This window comes from Gobius niger (genome assembly GCF_951799975.1).
Source record: "Gobius niger genome assembly, chromosome: 1".
Classification (NCBI taxonomy): Eukaryota; Metazoa; Chordata; class Actinopteri; order Gobiiformes; family Gobiidae; genus Gobius; species Gobius niger.
In genome coordinates this window covers 25,621,896-25,641,456 of record NC_136852.1, presented here as the reverse complement: position 1 = coordinate 25,641,456, position 19,561 = coordinate 25,621,896, and the positions used below count along the sequence as shown (strand labels likewise).

General features: G+C 42.7%; 1 protein-coding gene across 7 annotated transcripts in view; it reads right to left on the bottom strand.

The window, feature by feature from the left end:
- The window catches only part of fat3a (FAT atypical cadherin 3a), a 187,583-nt gene that overhangs the window by 68,042 nt on the left and 99,980 nt on the right, over window positions 1-19,561 (bottom strand). For all 7 annotated transcript variants that reach the window (XM_079558052.1, XM_079558054.1, XM_079558055.1 and 4 more), the window contains exons 3-4: window positions 15,572-18,886; window positions 587-910 (exon numbers count right to left, since the gene is read on the bottom strand). In XM_079558052.1, coding sequence (XP_079414178.1) covers window positions 587-910; window positions 15,572-18,869 — 3,622 coding nt within the window. In that variant the 5' untranslated portion in view covers window positions 18,870-18,886. The remainder of the gene's footprint in view (window positions 1-586; window positions 911-15,571; window positions 18,887-19,561) is intronic.

The window sequence follows — 19,561 nt, the reverse complement described above, 5'->3', positions numbered from 1 at the left end:
GGAGTCAGTCGTCAAAACATTGAACTCATGGTTTACATCAGTTCCCAAAACTCCAGTGCATATTCTTTCTTCATTTGAACACACTTTTCACTTGTAGCACACATGATTCAAAACGTGAACATTGCGAACAGAAGTAGGACACAGGTCACAAAATCAAAACTAGCACAGAACCAGTCTGTGTAAGCTCTCAGTTGTACAGGAGTTGTCCATCTTATGAAGGCTCTTGAGTCATGGAGAAGATGACTCAAGAGCCTTCATCTAAGAAAACACACAACCACACAAAACTCTTACTTAAAGCCTGATAATGTTGATCTTACATGAATCAAATAAACCGATGTGACATGAGTGTGGTATGTTTTTTCTCTATTGCAAACATAAATGACATTAATGCAGTGCTTCAGTTTAAAGTAATGTACTGCACAGATGTTTCTGTCTTTGCAGATTCATATACAACACACTGATTGAAGTGTTTAGTGTTTGTTTGTTTGTTTGTTTGTTTGTTTGTTTGTTTGTTTGTTTGTTTGTTTGTTTGTCTGTGCAGTGTACTTCTGCTTTTAAATGAAATGGTTGAGACTTTTGCACTGACCTGTCCGGGAGTTGATGGCAAAGAAGTTCTGCGGGTTGCCGCTGACGATCCTGTAGCTGAGTCGATCCTGTCCTCCTGGGGGCGCTGTGTCCGGGTCCTGCGCCTGAATCTGGATGACAGAGACGTCCCGAGGCGCGTTCTCGCTGATGGAGGGGCGGTACAGGGGCTCAGAGGTCAGGGGCGCGTTGTCATTCACGTCCTCCACCTGGATGTAAACCTCTATGGACGCGAACTGAGGCACAACACCGTGGTCACTGGCATAAACCGTCAGCCAGTACGAGTCTTTGGTCTCACGGTCCAACATGTCTGTGGTGTAGATCGTTCCTATAGAAACACATCGAGAGGAAGAAGTTAGATCTATTATAGGATTTCACTGATGTGAACAAGCCCAGCACTTTCTATTTGGAGCTGACACGTTGCTCCACTTTCCCCACTCGCCCCTTTCCCCATCAAAAAAACAAACTAACAAGCAGCACATAAAGCAAACACAAGACAATGGAAAAATAAATGAATGCATAGTTGACATGGAACAAAATGAAAAATGTCCCTTTCTTGATGGTGGTATGATGTTTAGTCACATTGTTTACGTTTTCCAAAAGAATATGCAGTGATACGCCAAACTTTTGCAAATTACTGTCTTTTGTTATTTTTGTACTTTAAATTCACATTGTAAATGATAAGAAAAACAAGTGTGGTGAGTCTGCACACCCTTGTCTTGTAGCTATTGAAGATAATACACTAGATACAGTTCTCATTACTGACATAATATTAAAAGCTAGCACAGGCAATACAGGTAAGGTTGTTACACTCTGATTGATGTCCAAGCAAGAAATCTGCATTTTTATTTTATAAGAAACATTTAAAAATGTTATGTTATTATGTATTTTCCTCCCCCTACATGTTCCAGCAATGTCCTATGGTGTAGAATGAGCCCAGACCTGTTCACCACAACGGCCTCTAAAATCCTGCACTGTCGCTCAAAAAGTTTTTACTTCGGGTCCGAATTGCCGTCATGCACAGGTTTAATATAGAAGCTGCAGTTAGATGTATGACCTGAGGTGGCAGCAGTGAGTACAAAATGGCCAACTTGCATGTAAGTTCAGAATCTTATTTTTTCTTCCCCAAAACGCACAGCTCCCTAATAAATATTAACAGAAACAAGCAGTAATTTTTCATTTTCAAAGCATGAAATATTAATCTCCAAATTTCAACTCCCTTGATGACGCTGCCAGTTTCACGATTCACTCCCAAACATCAGTGAAGTCATCCTAAACCGACGCATTACCAACACTACTTTAAGCGCTTGTCCCGTGCAGTGTTGGCGTCCTGAGAGCCGCTCCCTCAGCTCCTGAATATGTCATGAGCAGTTTCACTAAAATGCAGCAGCACATCGAGAGGGTTAAGGCTTTATAGCAACATGTTAGCGATAGCTCCCACTGCGGCGAGTCTGCACAGACCTGAGTGCATTTAGGAAACACATCTACTCAATCTTTAAAAAAGAGGCTGGACTCTATGCTTCTTATGCTAATGCTAAGTCATTAACAAGACTATATAATGTCTTGTGCGTGTGTTTCAGGGAAGTTTTTACTCTATTGAATGATTTACATAATTTTTTAAGTGTTCTTTCATAAATCAAATTAAACATGTGTTCCCTACATCTGGTCACATCTATTTCCAACTTCTCCTATAACCTCACCAGTCCTTTCATGATCAATGACAATCCGAGTTTGCGAAGTTCTCCGTGTTCTCCTCTCCTCACTTGACTCCAGACAGAGCTTCACAAACAAACCCAGAGTTGCGTCACAACGCCTCCTATGGGGACGAGCGGCAGTTCAAGGTGAGCCGTAATTAAATCAGCTGTGCCCTGCTCCTGTTCATTTGTCACTGCCTCCTTCTGGCCTCTGGGCTGCACTGCAATTAATATCTCCCCCACTCCGCAGTGTTTTTAATAGCACCGCGCCGCATCACAAGACCGGGGTGGAATTAGGAAGCGAGTGGAACAATCTCGCAGAAAGGAAACAAACGTAGAGCAAATGGAGGTTGTTTTTCTTTGTTTTCTGAGGTAATTTTTCAGCAATTTTATGACCACAGGGTTCCTCGCCTTGTACAAAACATATAACTGATGTCTGATTGTCTCCAGACAGGCTGTGTGACTACTGTATTGTCCAAGGTATAACCTGCCCAGAGATGAACCCTCACAGTTTTCCAGTGCCTTCGGTGTTGCAGTGTTGAGCCCCCTGCGTTAAATCGATGTTTGTAATGTGGTGTGTGCTGAAATACAGAGCGGCCTGAGGGGAGAGCTCTCCAGCACCGGCTCTGTCTGTGCTGTAATTGGGAATTAGGGGGAGATTAATGAAGGCGCTGATTAGAATTAGCTCTAATCCAAAAGAGTGGAAGGCCTTTGTATCGCCGAGTTACTGCTGCTCCAGCTGCAGCGAGGGCAGCGTGTAAACAGAGGCTTCGGGAGGCAGAGAGAGCGAAATGGATGGTGCATTTCCGTCTTTCGAAAGCAGGGGTGGGCTATATGGGAGATAAGACAAAAATATCACGTAGCTAAAACTGTCTTCTGTTATTGATGCATCACTGTGATTGGCTAAACCTGCACAACATTCGAATATGACGGATGCAAATCGAAGCTGTGGGAAACGTGTGAGGAAAAATTGCGGTTTTGTTTATTTAATTAAGTTTTCATATGTTCTCTCAGTGCCCGACCAAAAAAAAACAACTTCATTTCCAACAACTGCTGCCTCGAATGTGAGCGATGTAATGTGTGTTTGTAGTATGCACGGGGAGGCCGTAAAATTCTAATCAGGTCAAAATTGCAACTTTAATTCATGCAAAGTCCTCTTCAGAGAACTACAATGTCCAGTTTCCATTAGCCCGGTTATAAAATCTAGCCGTTATCCTCACATTTTTCACCAAGAAAAAGAAAAACGAGTGGAACCGTTTCTCACTCCCCCTGTCTGTCTCTGCTATTTGTCTTGGCCTCCTCGGGTGCAGTTTAGCAGAGCTTTAGCGGCCCCTCTGTTCTTTCTGATGTGTTAACCTCTCCCACACTCGCACTGATACAGGCCATTACTGCGGATGGACCGTGCCCCGTAGCGTTATCGCGCTAATGCTAACGGCTAATGAGGCTTTACCTGCGGGGTCTCCTGTGCTAATCCGCAGGGCTCGGGGTTCTTTCTTGTTACCGTGCCGGGTTTTTTTTTTTGCGGCTAATATTCCGCTCACGGTGAGACGAGCCGACCTCCACCCCCAACCCAATCCCCCCCCAGTCTCTATCGGCGTTATACTCCACAGAAGCAGCACACTTTCTCATCTTTTCCTCTATGGTGATAAATGAGGGGCTCTGCCTGTGGCCTGGATAGTTGTCCTCTGCGACTTTAATGACTTTGACACACTTAAAGGCCCCCTATACCTGACGTTTCTTTGTTTATAAACAGTGAAGGAGGCGCCATGTTATTGTTATTTCAGATTTTTTAACATCCCGATTCTTCGTAGGAATCAGTTTACAAGGATGTTTCGCAACTTTCAGGGAGCAATTGTGTCACAATCAAAAATGGGGGGGGCCAGTGAACAAAGGTCTGCTTTTGCAAATGCCCTGTTTGGCAGTATGCTGAAGGACAAACCAAATAGTATTCCAGCAGGAAAGGAAATCACCTACAGGGCATTTGAATAAAGAAATCACAAATTATATTGTTTTTTTTTATGGATGATTATTTACTCCTGAAGTCCTATTGATTTTGAAGTCAAAATTTGCTACCCAGGAGTTGGTTCCAATCCCACTTTTGCCCATACTAGCAAGACACTCAGCTAGCCTGTGCAAATGAGGTGTGTGGATGATTGGTTATGGTCAGAGATATGAAATGGCGTCCTTTTGGTTTCTGAATCCTGCTTAAATACTGCTTAAGTGATGCTAGCCCGCAGCTAGCTTTGCCCGTTAGCCTGTTAGCTTCTCCTTCGTGATTCCATTGGTGTGTATTGTGCCTCGGACCCAGAGGCAGGCCAAGCTGCAATTGTGGTTTTCTGGCCAGAGACACCAGGGGGAGATGAAGGACCCTCCAATCATCCCATTAACACTTGTATTACCCCCAGATGGACTACGAAAATCATTTATTAAGGTACTTAGTACTGCTTAAGGTCCATAGTAACTGGGATAGGCTCCACCCACAACCTATAGGATACATGAATGTCGGAATATTGTATGAAATATTTAATGTTTCTATATTATGCATTATTTAGGCTTTCTCAACATCTTCTCCTTGGTGTTTTTGTGGCAGAACTTAAAGTGCTCATGACACATTGGACACATGGTTAACACAATTACATTAAAGATTTTGCTAAAAGATGTACCCAGCTTGCTTTAGTTTGACCATTTTAGTGATTTTTAGTTTCACTTCCTTATTGGACACTAACAGGAAGTGACATACTGCAGATAGAGGCAAACAATTTAACTGTTGTCATGCCAACCATGTTAATTCAACCTTTGTCTATGTCACTTCCTGTCAGCAGCTTAAAAATAAAAATAACTTTTCTGGCCATCATTTCGTCATTAACATTGCTTCTTCACTGAAATAAAATGATAATAATTACTTACAACATCTAAATAAGTCAACATTTCAAAAGTATAAAACGTGTCATATGCACTTTAACATACAATGCACCTGCCTAAAAAAAACGAGTTGTATAAATGTGATTCCAGACGCAGGATTACTAAAGGTATGTTTTGGATGAGGTTTAAACCTTATACTAACCAAGTCCCTGTTATTGTTTGCACTTGTGCCGCAGCGGCCCGCTCTTGGCGAGAATATTTCAACTTTTCAGCGCAGTGCCCTTGTCAGCGAAAAAAAGCTCTCCCCAGAGTGAAGGACTGTAGAGGAGTGAGAGGTCAGAGCGAGTGGGAGACGCACAGCGACCACCGGCCAAAAATAAGGCGCTAACAAGAGCACACACTAAAACCTACGGCGGCTGTTTGCACCGGGGCTTTAGAGATGGCAGGTCTGTACAAATTAACATAAAATTGCAAACAAACTCCCCCCCCCCCAAAAAAAAAAAAACACATCTTTTGTCCGACTTGATCGTAATAGTTTCTCTGGAAAGAAGCTCAGAAATTGCTGCAGGAAAACAGTCCTTCATAGAATAACACATGCACACCACATGCAATCTTAGAATGTGGAAAACGGATTCAATTAAAATGTATTGTGAAGTTAAATCACCCCCTCCGAGTGATCGCCATGGAAACGCCTAATTAACGCCGCAGCCTCCAATCAGCCGTCAGCAGCGTGGGAAATAGGGTCAGGACAAACACACAGCTAAGATAAAAGTGCGATTGGAATAAATTGCCTGCGACTATTTTTAGCGCTTGTTTGTATTCGTGCATTATGGTGTGTTAATGCCTCTATCGCTATGTTTGAAAAAAAGAAGAGAGAACATCATTTGCGACGGCTGAGGAGTGTTTTAAAGCAGTGTTTGGAAAGAATAAAACAAAAATCTCAATTTGACCAAGAGGCGGACAACTTAAAAACCTTTATTTTAAAGGGACTATGTTAAAATTAAAAATGTTAATGTGTTTAAAAATGTTTAAAATGATGTATTTTCCTCCCCCTACATGTTCCAGCCATGTCCTAATGTGTAGAATGAGCCCAGACCTGTTCACTACTACTGCCTCTAAAATCCTGCACTGTCACTCAAAAAGGTGTTAATTCGGGTCTGAAGTGCCGTCATGCACGAGCCTAATATAGAAGCTGCAGTTACGCATAAGGCCTGAGATGGCAGTAGGGAGTACAAAATCACAAACTTGCGTCTAGTCCCTTTAATATACAAAATGAATTAAAAAAAAAGAATATTTTTTCCTCTTTGGTTCTTTCTGGGGGGGGAGTTTTGTGCCCGACCGTCCAGCCCCAGACTTTTGGTCCTGGTTTGGTGCGTTTGGCAGTAAATGGAGGTCAGGGTTATTATTCCAAACCCACTGGGGCGTTTGGAGACTGACATGTTTTCTTCATAAAAGACACAAACAAACAACAGGCCGCGACGGTGAAACCACTGTTATGTCTGCGCCGACCTACTTCTGGCCCAGACTTAACAAAAATGCATTATTTTTAACATTTGCGAAGCAGCGAAAGATGCCGGACATGGCGCAGAATGTGTCTACCAGCGAAAATATGGCCCAGTGGTTTAAGGAAAATATGCACGGTTTCAACAGGGCACACAAATAAAGTTCGATTTCTTTCGGTCTATGCAGTACAACACATAGATACTGACGGCATCGCCCCATACTAGGGGGCGTGGCTTCGCCGAGGTGTCTTTTGGGAAACACCATTTTCCCCTTTTTTTTTTTTGCCGTTTTTGAGCGGACTACGACCTTATTTATCACACACAAATAAACACAAGTCTAAATCGGGCTCACATGGATGTTTTTTCACAGCAGATTTTTCAGTAGAAGCGAAAAACGGCAGTCATAGCTAGCGTTAGCATGTAGCATTCTCCGTTATTTATGTAATTATGGGCTGTTGAACCACTTTGCTCTTCCCCATGTCTTTGTATCTTTATAGAGTAGAAAACTATATTGATAATTCAGCATTCGTTAAAGTAGTTGTGGAGTAATTATAGAAAGTTTCGATTTTCTCCTCTTTGTTTTCCCCCTCATCTGCTTCAAACATGACCATAGATGTGCAATTCCAGGATTTTCAGAAGTCAGGGTTGTGATTAGGGTTATGATCGGCAAACATGATGTAAGTTGTGTTTCACTCTCACAGATCTTGCACATATATTTAAAAACTAGAAGGTCTTGGCTTTGAAATGGGGTATCAGACTGGCATAGGCTGTTGACATTTGGATATACATAATTGCTAACCCTAAACCTGACCCTAGCATGGCAAATAACAGGCTAACGTTGAAATCAACTGACTCATAACGATTGTCATTCTATAATCTAAGCAGAAAGCAGAACAAGCCCAATAGGGTTGCCAAGTCCTATGGCTAAAACCCGCCTGAAATGAGCACGCGTCCCTAATGAAGTCCTAATTAGTGCTAGCGCAGGCCTCCAGTAGTTAAAGCTCAGACACTGAACTCTGGAGGTTCTTAGTTTTCAAATGAGAAATGACATGTGCATCAGTGACTTAAGGCAACCTACATACAAGTACAGTTTTAGTGCCTTTTTTAGACCACTAAAAGCCACTCCTACAAACATGACCTCATTGTTTTGGTGGTAGATGCTTTGGGCTTGAATCCTTCCACACCGCGGGTAAGGTCTGCACTCCGGTACTTGCTACCCTAACCACGTTTCCTGTATAGCCCGACGCATCATAAAAAAAATCCCCACACAATCTAACGTCCATCACTATCTCTGGCCTCAATTCACTCGAACCAGCCGCACAGATTTGGCCCAAAGCCCATGCATACACAAACCCCCCCAGCCTACAGCGGCCGATGATAAGGTTTCCATGACAACCGCGCGAGCTGTCCGTCATGCAACACAGCCGCCATGTTGTTTTTGTGCCAGACCACTCGCGCTGCTCATAACGTCGAACCACAATGGGGTGAAGATGGTTTCTCACTGGACACTAGTCTTTTTCAAAGTTTAACGGACACTTTTAGTGTTTTTATTAGCTGCATTTAAAGCCATACTGTGTAACATTGTATCTAATATAATAAAGTGCAGTTTTGTCATCACTGGAGGTGTTTTCTTTGGTGGAAAAAAAACATCAAAAATCTTTACAGTGAGAAAGCTCGCCTCTCTTCAGAGCTGAATTGTTACTTTGCTGGGAACAGGACATCCCCTCCTCATCCTCTATCGCAGGGGTCCTCAACCTTTTGGAGCCGCGACCCCCATTATAACAATCCATGGGGCTCATGACCCCCGTCTGTATGCATGTAGCTTATTTATTCCCACGGTGGGAAACAAGGACATTAGCCTACATGATTCTGTGAAAAATAAAGGAAAAAAACTAATTAAGAACACATAATGACACTTTGGCAAAGTAGCACACAAGCTGAAATAAAGATAATGACCCCCCCAAATGTTAGGTTGTTCTAGTTTTTTTGTTGGTGATATATAGATATAAGTGACATCATCGGCACAAATACTCTTTTCCAGTGGTAATGTTTTCCCCTTTTTTTGCCCATAGAATGTTTAATGTATGAAAATATAAAAACACCACATGCAATAATGCAATCTAATTCTCATCCTCAACATCTCAGATCTAAGATATTTCAATTCAAATCTCATAATTCACATGTGGTATAAAGTGGGCTGGGCAAAAAGATTGATTTTAAGTGAAAATCGAGTTGGTAAGTCAAATCAATTTACATTAAGATTTCTTTTTTTTAGTATTAAAGCAGAACCAAGTAACTCGTGCTCCTAGAGGCCATAAGCGCAACTGCAGGTGTCGTAGCAAGTTGCAATTTTTAAATTTAATTGTCCGTGAGAGTAAATACTACGCTGACAGAAAAGGTGATGGGAGAGAGGGATATTGTACATCCAATTACAGAATGGAATTATTATTTTTTTCACTCAAACTTGTAAATTCTGTTTAAGTGGAGCTAGCCCACAGTTAGCTTTGCCCAATAGCCTGTTAGCTTCTTCTTCATGATTCTATTAGTGTGTATTGGTTGCTCCGGTCCGGTGGCAGTCAAGTTACAAGTGTGGTTTTCTGGCCAGAGACACCAGGGGGAGATGAAAGACCCTCCAGTCATGCCATCAACACTTGTATTACCCCCAGAGGGACTACGGAAAGGACTTATTAAGGTAAACAAGTTACCTAGTGCTGCTTTAATAATGTGGGTGTTTAAATAACAATATTACAAACTGTAACTATAAGACTGACAAAGGGAAACAAAAAGATCACGGCCAGGGGTATGACACCCTATTTACACGTTTTTTGGGGCAGGTACAAATACCGAGGTCTTCGCAGAACTTTATTTGTGTTCTATATATGCTAGTAATAAAGTAAAAAACAGCAATGACGGTAGAGAGAGTAAAGGAGCTGGAAAAATCAAGTTTTGGCTTGTTGGCTGTCCTTCATTTTTGTATTTTATTATCGCCTTTTCTTTATTATTATTTGGGAAATCGCTTGGATGTCATTGTCAAAACTGAACACAATCTGATCTGCTGCTAATGAGAGCTCGGAGAAAGGCGGTGTCAAACCAGGACGGCAGCATTCAGACAGTGACGGCTGCTCCCCATTCATTTTTAATGCACCACTCGCTCCCAGGTTTAAAAGGACTACAAAATATGACACTTATTTTTGACATTTTCCGAATAAAAAAAGTTGGAAGTGCCCTGACAGGAAACAGGGGAATGGGCATGACGTGCAGCCGGATACACGGAATGAAACAAGGGCAGAATCACAATGGAAAAATCCAGTTAGTTTCACAAGAAGACGTCTCAATGACTCAAATTAAGCATCCTTTTAACACAGCAACACCCATTCAACATGGCGGTACTTTTATACAGGCTATCCTTAAAAGTAAAAATGAGCGCTGGAGCTATAATTATCTGAACCGTCCTGTGTCTTTTTGGAGATGACACTGGGCGACACGGTGGGTTATGCCTGATCCAGTCTCCACGCGGCTACAGCGCAGTGTAATTATGATAAATGCGCTCATTAATTTACTAATGCCCAGGATAAAAGCACTGTGGGGTGTTATTAGCCGGAGCTGACGGTCACAGGCTTCGCAGGTTAAGGGTAGACGAGGTTTACAAACTGAGAGGGTAAACACGGTTAGATAATGCCTGAAACGCCTTCAAAACATGACACTTAATTACAAAGAGTTCATTATGAAGAAGAGAGGTGGAGGAGTACTGGAGTGAATGCTTTCAGGAGAAGCAAATTCTCTAAATGGTTAGAGAATAAGGCCAGGACAGACAGGAAAAGAAGTTGTTTTTAATTAGACGACAAAGCCAGCCATCAACCGTTTAGATAAATATACAGCCAGTAACTTATGCACTTGAAGTCAAAAGCAATGTGTTCTTGGTGTGATCCAAACGTTTTAGGCTTTACAAGCCAAGGGAGGCTGTTAAAAAAATGGATGGAAGATGCAAGTTTGACTCATTTCCATCTGAATTCGCATCAACAGTATTAAAATAAAGCATAAAAGCCCACATTATAATGTTTCAGGGCACATCCTCATCATCGGCAATTACCATCATGAGCAAGAAAAAGCCAAATGTGTCACTAACTCTTAACATAATAGAAATTTCAATTAGGGAAACACAATATATCGCTAAAAAAATTGCATCGTGATATTAGGTGATGCTATATCCATATATCGCAAGACGCCAGTATATCACAACATCACTAAAGTTTCCGTCGGACTGAGATTGACACATTTTTTGGCCAATTCAGCCAAAAACAAACAAACAATGCATTGAACTTATAAATGTGAAAAAGCTTAATTTTGGTTAAACATTTACTACATTTACTTTCCTGATCTAGTATTGCGCCACTGGTGAGACGGCGTCGCTCATACAAAGAGAGGAGGTCGACTGAGTCGTGGTTTATTACAAGCAGCACTGAGAACGGTGCTCTGATAGCAGCCTCACATTCATTTCCACTGCCTTGTGTTTTTCCTTAAATGAATAGGCCTTTAAGGATACCTTAGGAGCACTTCGACTTTACTGCGGGGACGTCGAAGTGCTCCTAAGGGATTATTACGCCTCACAATATAATATAGGACCCCTTTTTATCCACTTAGAAAATGTACATGTTTAATTTTGTGTGACTATACTTGGATCGTGCAAACACTCACATAACCGTATTTAAAGGTCCTATATCATGCAAAATCAACTTTTTGGAGCTTTTAGCCATGTTGTTATGCTATTTCCTTATCAAAAACACCCCCAGAGTGGTTTGTGGCTTCATTCACGCAGCTCTCAGTAATCCTCCTGAATCGTGCTCTCTGAGCAGCTGCTCCTCCCTCTCCTGGTGAACGACTGAGTGTTCAGTTGTGTCGTAACAGCGGAACGGAAGTGCTCGACGTCTGTAATGTAATGTCTTAATTCTATGCTTACGGACGGATTTTAATTTGTAAAACAGCTTTTTAATTATTTCTGTTGTAAGAGAGAAACAAAGAGAAAAAAAAGTGAAGGAAAAATAAAAATAAAAAAGGATGTGCCCGAGGTGCTTCCAGGTCAGCTGAGGCCAAAACAAACACATCGCGTCTGAACAGATCAGTCATGTTTGCGCTGCAGCTGTGAAGATGGAGCTCGTTGCTATTTATTCTGGACACACCTGTTCTTTATTCTTACCTAACGATAATGACACGGACTGAGAAAAAGAAGTGCGTTTGGCTACGAGGAGTTTATTCAACCTTTTTCAAGAAGAGGCCACTCTCTCAGAAGTTGTTTTTTTCTCTGGGATTCAGCGACTATCACCAAAATGGTGTTTTTCTGTGACTGTCTCTGATGGATGTTTGGTGAACCTTTGCCAGAATCAAAGTGGATTAACTTTTATAACCAACGCGAGTCCCATAATGTAAACAGCGATGGAGCAGAGCGGTGAGTCAGTCCAAACGCGGGTTAGCTTGTGTGTTAGCATATTAGCATGTGTGTTAGCCATTTATGAAACTGTGTTGCAGATGTCAATTCCGTATAACTGCATCGTGAAGTAACTTCACTTATTGTTGTTTATTTATATTACGGTAAAGTATGTGCGGAGAGAGGGGGCGGAGTTAACTGAATCGAAGCGTTTTGTCTTCCGGGTTTGAAAAATACCTCCAGAAAACACTTATATTTATCACAAAAAAAAGTGCTCCATAATGGTAGAGGTACAATATATCATATAAATGCCAATACTTAACTTTGGAATGGCTAAAATAGCATGATATAGATCCTTTAAATAGGGAAAACGTGGAAGAGCTTGATCACTTCTAACTTCACCCTCGCTTGGGTCCATGAGGAGAGGAGGAGGGGCTAAATGCTAACAACGTGTTCGGTGTTTTTGTGAGACTGAGCGCGCGCACAAAGACCAAACAGGTACACATCAACTCGTCTAAGCTCAGGTCAGAACATATCTTAGTATGCAAAAACGGGGGCCTATTCCTTTAAGCATTATTGGCTCTCACAGGTCAAACTAAAAACTTCATTAACCCCATCGTGAGCTAAACAATGCTTGTGTCCCGAGAGAAAGAGATGTCGCCTACAGCCGGTCCCGCTGTGGTGCGGGTCGGCACTCGCTTGGCTGTAACTGTGTTAACGAGACCAAAACAAAAGCACATGTTCACCGACTCCCGCATAACTCCACTCCCTCCCCCTCGCCGCAGAGTCTGGTTGGAAGAAAAAGGCTGTTGTACATAACATCGCCATTGGCCCTGGGTGTTAAATGTGCTAAGTCTAGGAGCTGCAAGATCGCAACGTGTGCTCCTACTAAGCACAAAAAGTTATGCTATAGTTCAGTGTGCGTTTAGAAACACAAGATCGGGCCCATTGAGTACAAATGGTTTAGTGCACAGCCGTATCCCATATCGCAAGTTACTTCAATATCATTCAGCCCTAATTTCAATTGTTGCAATTATCATCTGTATGTTATGACACTGTCAACATGTTCTGTAATGGACATGATTCTTGTATTTGTTTGGCAATTCAAACAATTACTTTAGATAAACCTTTGATGTTTGACTTTTCCAACCCTTTTTAACCTGCGCAGCACAGGGCGCCTCGCCGAGCCACAGTGGAGGCAGTGGAGGTCCATGGCACGGCGCAGCTTGCCCACAGTGAGTAGGCTCTTAATCAGACTGTCACTTGTGCCTGGGAACCACTGAACTCTGCGCTGATGGATCTGAAGGGGCCGGGGAGGAGGGCCATTGTGTCCCCCCACAAAACCAGCTTTGTGTCGGGGGACGGCAGTGTGTGTCCAGGAGCCGACCGAGTGGGAAAGCTCAGTCACAGCTGCAGCTCAGACGGCTATACGCTGCACTGACAAATGAGAGAAACAGTGGGGAGCATATGACGGGGGAATTAGTCGTGTTTTCATAAATGGACAAAATGTGGCTACTGTCAAAATGTGCTCTCGACCAGCTGCTAGTTTTGACCTGCTTCTTTACTGTTTTGACACAGGGGTTTTGTCAGAGATCACATGGAATGAGATGCAGGGTTAAAAATATCATGATTTTATAGAGGTTTTATGCTTTTTGCAGGTATTACTTGATATGATTTGGTAAATTTCAACACTTTGAAGGTACAGCAGTTACTTAAAAAAAAGTGATGTGTCATGTTACGGAATTGACACCATTTACTAGGCAGGATAAAGCTCTATTGTAGTACATTCTGAATAATGGGTGGTTTCAATCCGTAGCACATGTCTATGATTTAAGGGTCAAATGAGGTCTAACGCTGAGGCCCAGACAGTGCAGGTAAAGCACACTACAGCAGCTCTACAGATCCCTCTCTGCTTTAACCAAACGCCTACCACTTCATTAGCTGCGGAAACAGAAAAAAAAGACGCCCACGCTCTGGTGCCAGTGCTTTTGACATACGGGAGATTCATATGGGTTTCGAAATCACAGGAAAGAACATGGATTATCCCGGATTATATGAAGCATCATTGTTAAGAGCTAATACATATTTTCTATATTTGAACACATGTTTTGTAATGATACATGGGGAAATGTATATTGAAAGGAAATGTCTTCTCTAATTCATACACTGAATTTGTGTGAATGTGGTGAGTGTGTGTGCCTGATGTCTTGGGTTTGAGTCCCAGTTTGCACAATTTACTGATTTGCTATTTCTCAATCCCATTTCACCCTGTGCTGTTCTGTCTAATAAAGCCTACTGGCCAAAAATCCTTGAGAGAGAAAAAAAGAAGTAGTTTACCACCACTAAGTGTGGAGAGTAAAGGAATGATGGCCTAGTGTCACACTTCTCAAGCTTGTAAAGCACAATTTAAATCCAAGCCACGAGAAGTACGAATGCCTTGAAGTGGATTTAATAAATGCATGCTCTTGGACATTGCTCATATTGATTCATTAAGTCTCTTGAAGTTACAGAAGCACAGGCACAACCAGTTTAGCTCTAAAAGAACAGGACCAAGAGAAAGCCTAGTGCTAAATAAATGAATAAAAAAGAGAAAAATACTTTGAGCTCTCCACATGTCTCAGCCCAAACTTAAACTAGAAAAGTCCTTAGACCATCAAATATGTGCCCATCCATGCTCCTGCTGCTCCTGGTCTGAGCTGAGCCCAGTGCAGGTCCCTTAGTGATTAACAGCAGCGGGCGCAGCAGGATTTATGACCCTTGTTAGCGAAGCCTTGGCAAGCTCCATAAATCAGCCCCGAGCCGCAAGAAACACTACAAACACAATTACAAGTTAAAGAGAATTACAGCGGCCAATACGGACACAAACAGCGCGTCAGAGCAGCCATCTCTGCACCCAGAGCCCGCGGTAAATTCACCCAAATAGCGTCAGGTTGGGAAAGATGGGAGGGCAGGACAACTGAGGGGATTAATAACCTGGACAGGTGAAGAGATACTGTGGGGAGTGGAAGCTAGAGTGAGAAAATATAGTCTGGTAGTGGCAACGTTTTAGGCATTCATTTTCCATTTTGGTGGTCTAAATTCTTGGCATTTCGTCCAAGTGGGGATGGATTAAGCGAGGAGGTTCCCACAGATGTGTACCTTGGATGAACATTGTTGATGATCATGATACTAAATGATAATCCTGCATTGTATAGCAGAATAGAAATCATTGAAAACAAATATAAATCATGACAGGCTCTTTATGTCAAACTCAAGCCCAGATCAAAGAGGCATTCATTACAAACTGCAACAAATCATTATGGAAATGCAACAAAAAATATTAAACAAGGGATAGATGATTTGCAGGGTCCATAATTCAAAAGAGAAAGCAACCCTAAAACGTCTCTTCAATCACCAACAGCAAGTACATTTGGATTTTCAGTTTTACAGACAAACATTTGAAAAAAAACAAAAAAAACAGTGCTGCAGTTCAGAAAATATGATGAAAAGCAAAAAAGAAAGTAACTAACCTGACTCCTCATCGATGGCGAAGCGTCCCAGGCCACTGCCGTCTCGAATGGAGTACTGTATCTCCCCATCGCGACCGTCATCCTCGTCGTTGGCCGTGACTTGAAGAAGCGTAGTTCCAATGCGCGAGTTTTCTTTAATTAATCCAGTTAAAGCAAATTGGTTGAAATACGGTGCATAGAGGTTTTCGTTCACGTCGACCACTTCAATCTCCACGAAAGTCACGGATAAAAGAGAAACGGGGCGCCCCTTATCTTTGGCTCGAACGGTGAGGTTGTAGAATTGCTGCGTTTCGTAGTCCAGCTCCTTGGTCAACCGGATAGCCCCGCTCGCTTTGTCCACATCAAACCATCCGTGGTAGTCGTTGGCCAGGGAATATCGTACCTGGCCTCCTAATCCTAAATCTGGGTCTTGAGTCTCCAGCCAAGCCACGACGGTCCCAACAGGAAGGTCCTCCAACGCTCTGGCTTTGTAAACGCTAGGTATGAACAGCGGCGGGCAGTCGTTGACGTCTTCCAAGCTGATTTTCAAAGTTGTGACGGAAAACTTTTGGCTGCCCTTCTCCGCTTTGTCCCTGGCTTCGATTTTCAGGTTAAAACTCGGAACGAACTCGCGGTCAAGTTGTCCGGCCACGTAAACAATTCCAGTAGATGAGTTGATGGCGAATTGTGTAGCGCTGGTAAGAATAGAATAGGCGATCTCTCCATTGGAACCAAGGTCTTTATCTGTGGCTTCAACTTGGATGACGTCCGTTCCAATTGCCGTGTTTTCAGGAATGACGATTTTGTAGCCAGCTTCTTGCAAAAACTGTGGGGCGTTATCGTTGGCATCGTCAATGAAAACAGTGAGAAGTCTCCAAGAGCTTTTCTGCGGCTGTCCAAGATCATATATTGTTAGATTTAGCAGGTAGCGATCTCTCTTTTCCCGGTCCATTGGAAGAAAAACGCTAATGAGTCCTGTGTGCATGTCAATTGTAAAGCAACTATCGGTGTTCCCATCCGAAATGGCATAGACAATTTGGCCATTGAAGCCAGTGTCGCCATCATAGGCATTTACTTGTAAAACACCAGTGCCGATTTTGAGGTCTTCTCGAATTTTGATATCTGTTGGAAATGCTTTATCGAACTGTGGAATTTGACGATTGACAGAAAATAGGTCAATAAAGCCTTCTTCTATTTTGGGTTTTGAGCCGGCTTTGGATTTCTTGAGTAGCTTCTCTGCTAACTTTTGTGCCACTCTGGTCTCTTTGCAGTTGAAACTTTTGGGGGACGTTTTGCCCTGTACGATCGTGATGTTGACAAAAATTGGATCGGAATAGTTCTCCCCGTCTGTGGCGGTGATCTTGAGGGTGAAAACGCCATTTTTAGGAGTAGCTGTGGTAAGGGAACGTCGCAAAGTGAGCACCCCTGAATCTGGATTTAGGTCGAAGTAGCCAAATTCATTGCCGGAAATAATTTTGTATTTGACCAGCTCTAATTCGTCAACATCGATGGCGGACATTGTGGTGATAATTTCGTCAACAGGAAAGTCCTTTGAAATTGCTCCCTGGCAGGCGACTTTTTCAAACAGTGGCTGATTATCGTTCACATTTTCCACATGAATTGTTACGTTCACTTCGCTCTCTCGTCTATAAGGGGAACCCCAATCGGACGCTCTAACCACAAAGACAAAACTCTCAGATGAGGATTCAAAGTCTAACTCTTTAATTGTGTTAATTATTCCCGAAAACTGATTGATTTTGAACGGCACAGGCTGCAGGCTTGAAATGCTGTAGGTTATATAGCCATTTTCACCTTTGTCGTGGTCTACGGCCGATACGGTGAGCACGTTGGTCCCAACAGGAACGCTTTCATTGACAAAAACCTCATATGAGGATTGTGCGAATGTCGGCGTGTTGTCGTTAGCGTCATCGATGCTAACACGGATTTTGACCTTTAGCTCGCTGTCTACCTCTAACACCTCCAGATTGAAGACATCTTGGGAGACTTTCGTGAACCAGCGAGAAGTGGAGATCACACCTGTCATTGTGTTGATCCTAAAAAATGCTGAGTCGGCAGACGGGGTGAGAATATATTCAGCATCATCGGGCTCCGGATTAATTTTCACAGCTACAACAATGGTGCCAGGTGGGGAGATTTCATTTAAGCTGGCTTCGTAAACCTCTTTCTCAAATTTGACATCCTTTGGTTCTTTTTTCCGGATTGTAAGGTGGACAAGTTTGGCATCTGAGAATTTTATTGGAGTTCCCCGGTCTCGCGCTTGCAACGTTAGATTGCAACCAAAAGGGTAAGTCTCCCAGTTGACTGGCTCAGATCCCTTTATTGCAAACTCGTGATCATCGGTTTGCTCCACAAAGAAATGCTCAGATGGGTCCCCTCCTACAATAGCTAATGTGTCTATTTCTCCATTCAAAGCTTCATCCAAGTCTTCCACCGTGACAATTGCGTAAACAGGGTTTTTCTCCAGCAATGACGGTGTATGAGTGACGACATTCAAAGTTGGTGCATGTTCGTTGACTCTTTCTACATGGACAAAAAGCTTAGCTGTGCTGCTAACTCCGTTGTTTCCGTATAGTTTCATACCGCGATCTACAGCTAAGATTTCTAAGTCATAACGGCTTTGTTCGTCGATGTTGAGTTTTCCGCTAAGTGACACTACACCGCTAGTCGGGTGAACTGCAAACAGCTCCATTTTATCTTTGAAAAAATAATAAAATTCACCATTGGAGCCGATATCTGCATCTGTGGCTGTAACTTGTGCTATGCTAGTCCTGAGAGGAGTGCTTTCCGATATCGTGACTGAGTAAGTTGTTGGCGAGAACAGCGGACGCAAATCGTTCATATCCAAAACTTGGATGCTAACTTTTGTCCACGTTTCCAGCAAAGCCTCGCCTTTTACCGAAGCTTTCACCGTCAGTACGTAGTTATCCTGGATCTCCCGATTCAAAATGGCCGCGTTCCCGCCTTTAGTCCTTATCCGCAAAAAGCAGAAGTCCCCCAAAACGTACTCCTCCGCTTTGAAAAACCCCTCATCGTCTCCGGAAGTAATCCTATAGCGGATGTCCCAGGAGCGCTGAGCCAGGTGGATGCCCATTTTAACTTTACTGTTGGCGTAGGTGCGTGCTGCGGAGTTTTCGTAGACCGTGGCGTGGTAGACGGGCTGCGTGAAGGAGAAACGAGGTCCATCCTGAGGCGTGGTTTGGCCGAGGCAGGACTCCAAAAGCAGCAGCAGCAAAAGTGTCAGGGCCTGGTGCAGAAGAGGGGCTCGAAATCCTGCCCACTGGCCCATAGTCACCTCCATCACATCGTCACTCCATCCTGCAACAAGAAGAGCGACAAAAGAAACGTTAGTGATTGAGACTTTTTCCACTTCTTTTTCTGTTCAAGTCAAATAAATTGTTGTATGACCAGTTCGTGGATGAGGTTTTTCCAAATTGCCTTTCAAATAATAGTGCACAGTCTGTGAAAGTCAATGTTGTGGTTTGCCATGGTCATTATAACATTTTCCTATTGCACCGGAATTCAGTGATTTTTGGCATGTTTCCTTCTCTGCTCATGGATTCTGACATTAAACACACGTGGCCCCTAATTTGCCATTTTTAATGGTCAGTACAGATTTGGACATCCATGCTTGTTCCCAATATTGAAACAAAGGACAAAATAAAATAAAATACAAAGAAAAAAAGGACTTCTTTGAATTGAATCCATTGAAGAAAAGCACCACACTTGAGAAAGATACACATTTACATGCTCATTGTGTAAAATACAGGAATAAATAGGGAAAATCTTAGCAATGTTGTGTTTCAATAGGTGATGACTATTGAAATCCATTTCATGTACCAACATTGGCCCTTGGACCGCACTTTGGACATGGGTGCCTTAGGGCCTCCCATTGCCTCCTCAAGATATTGTATGTGATTGGATTTTACACACCACTAAACCATTGAATTCAACATAATTAGTGACAAAACAAACTGACAAATCAGCAGTTTA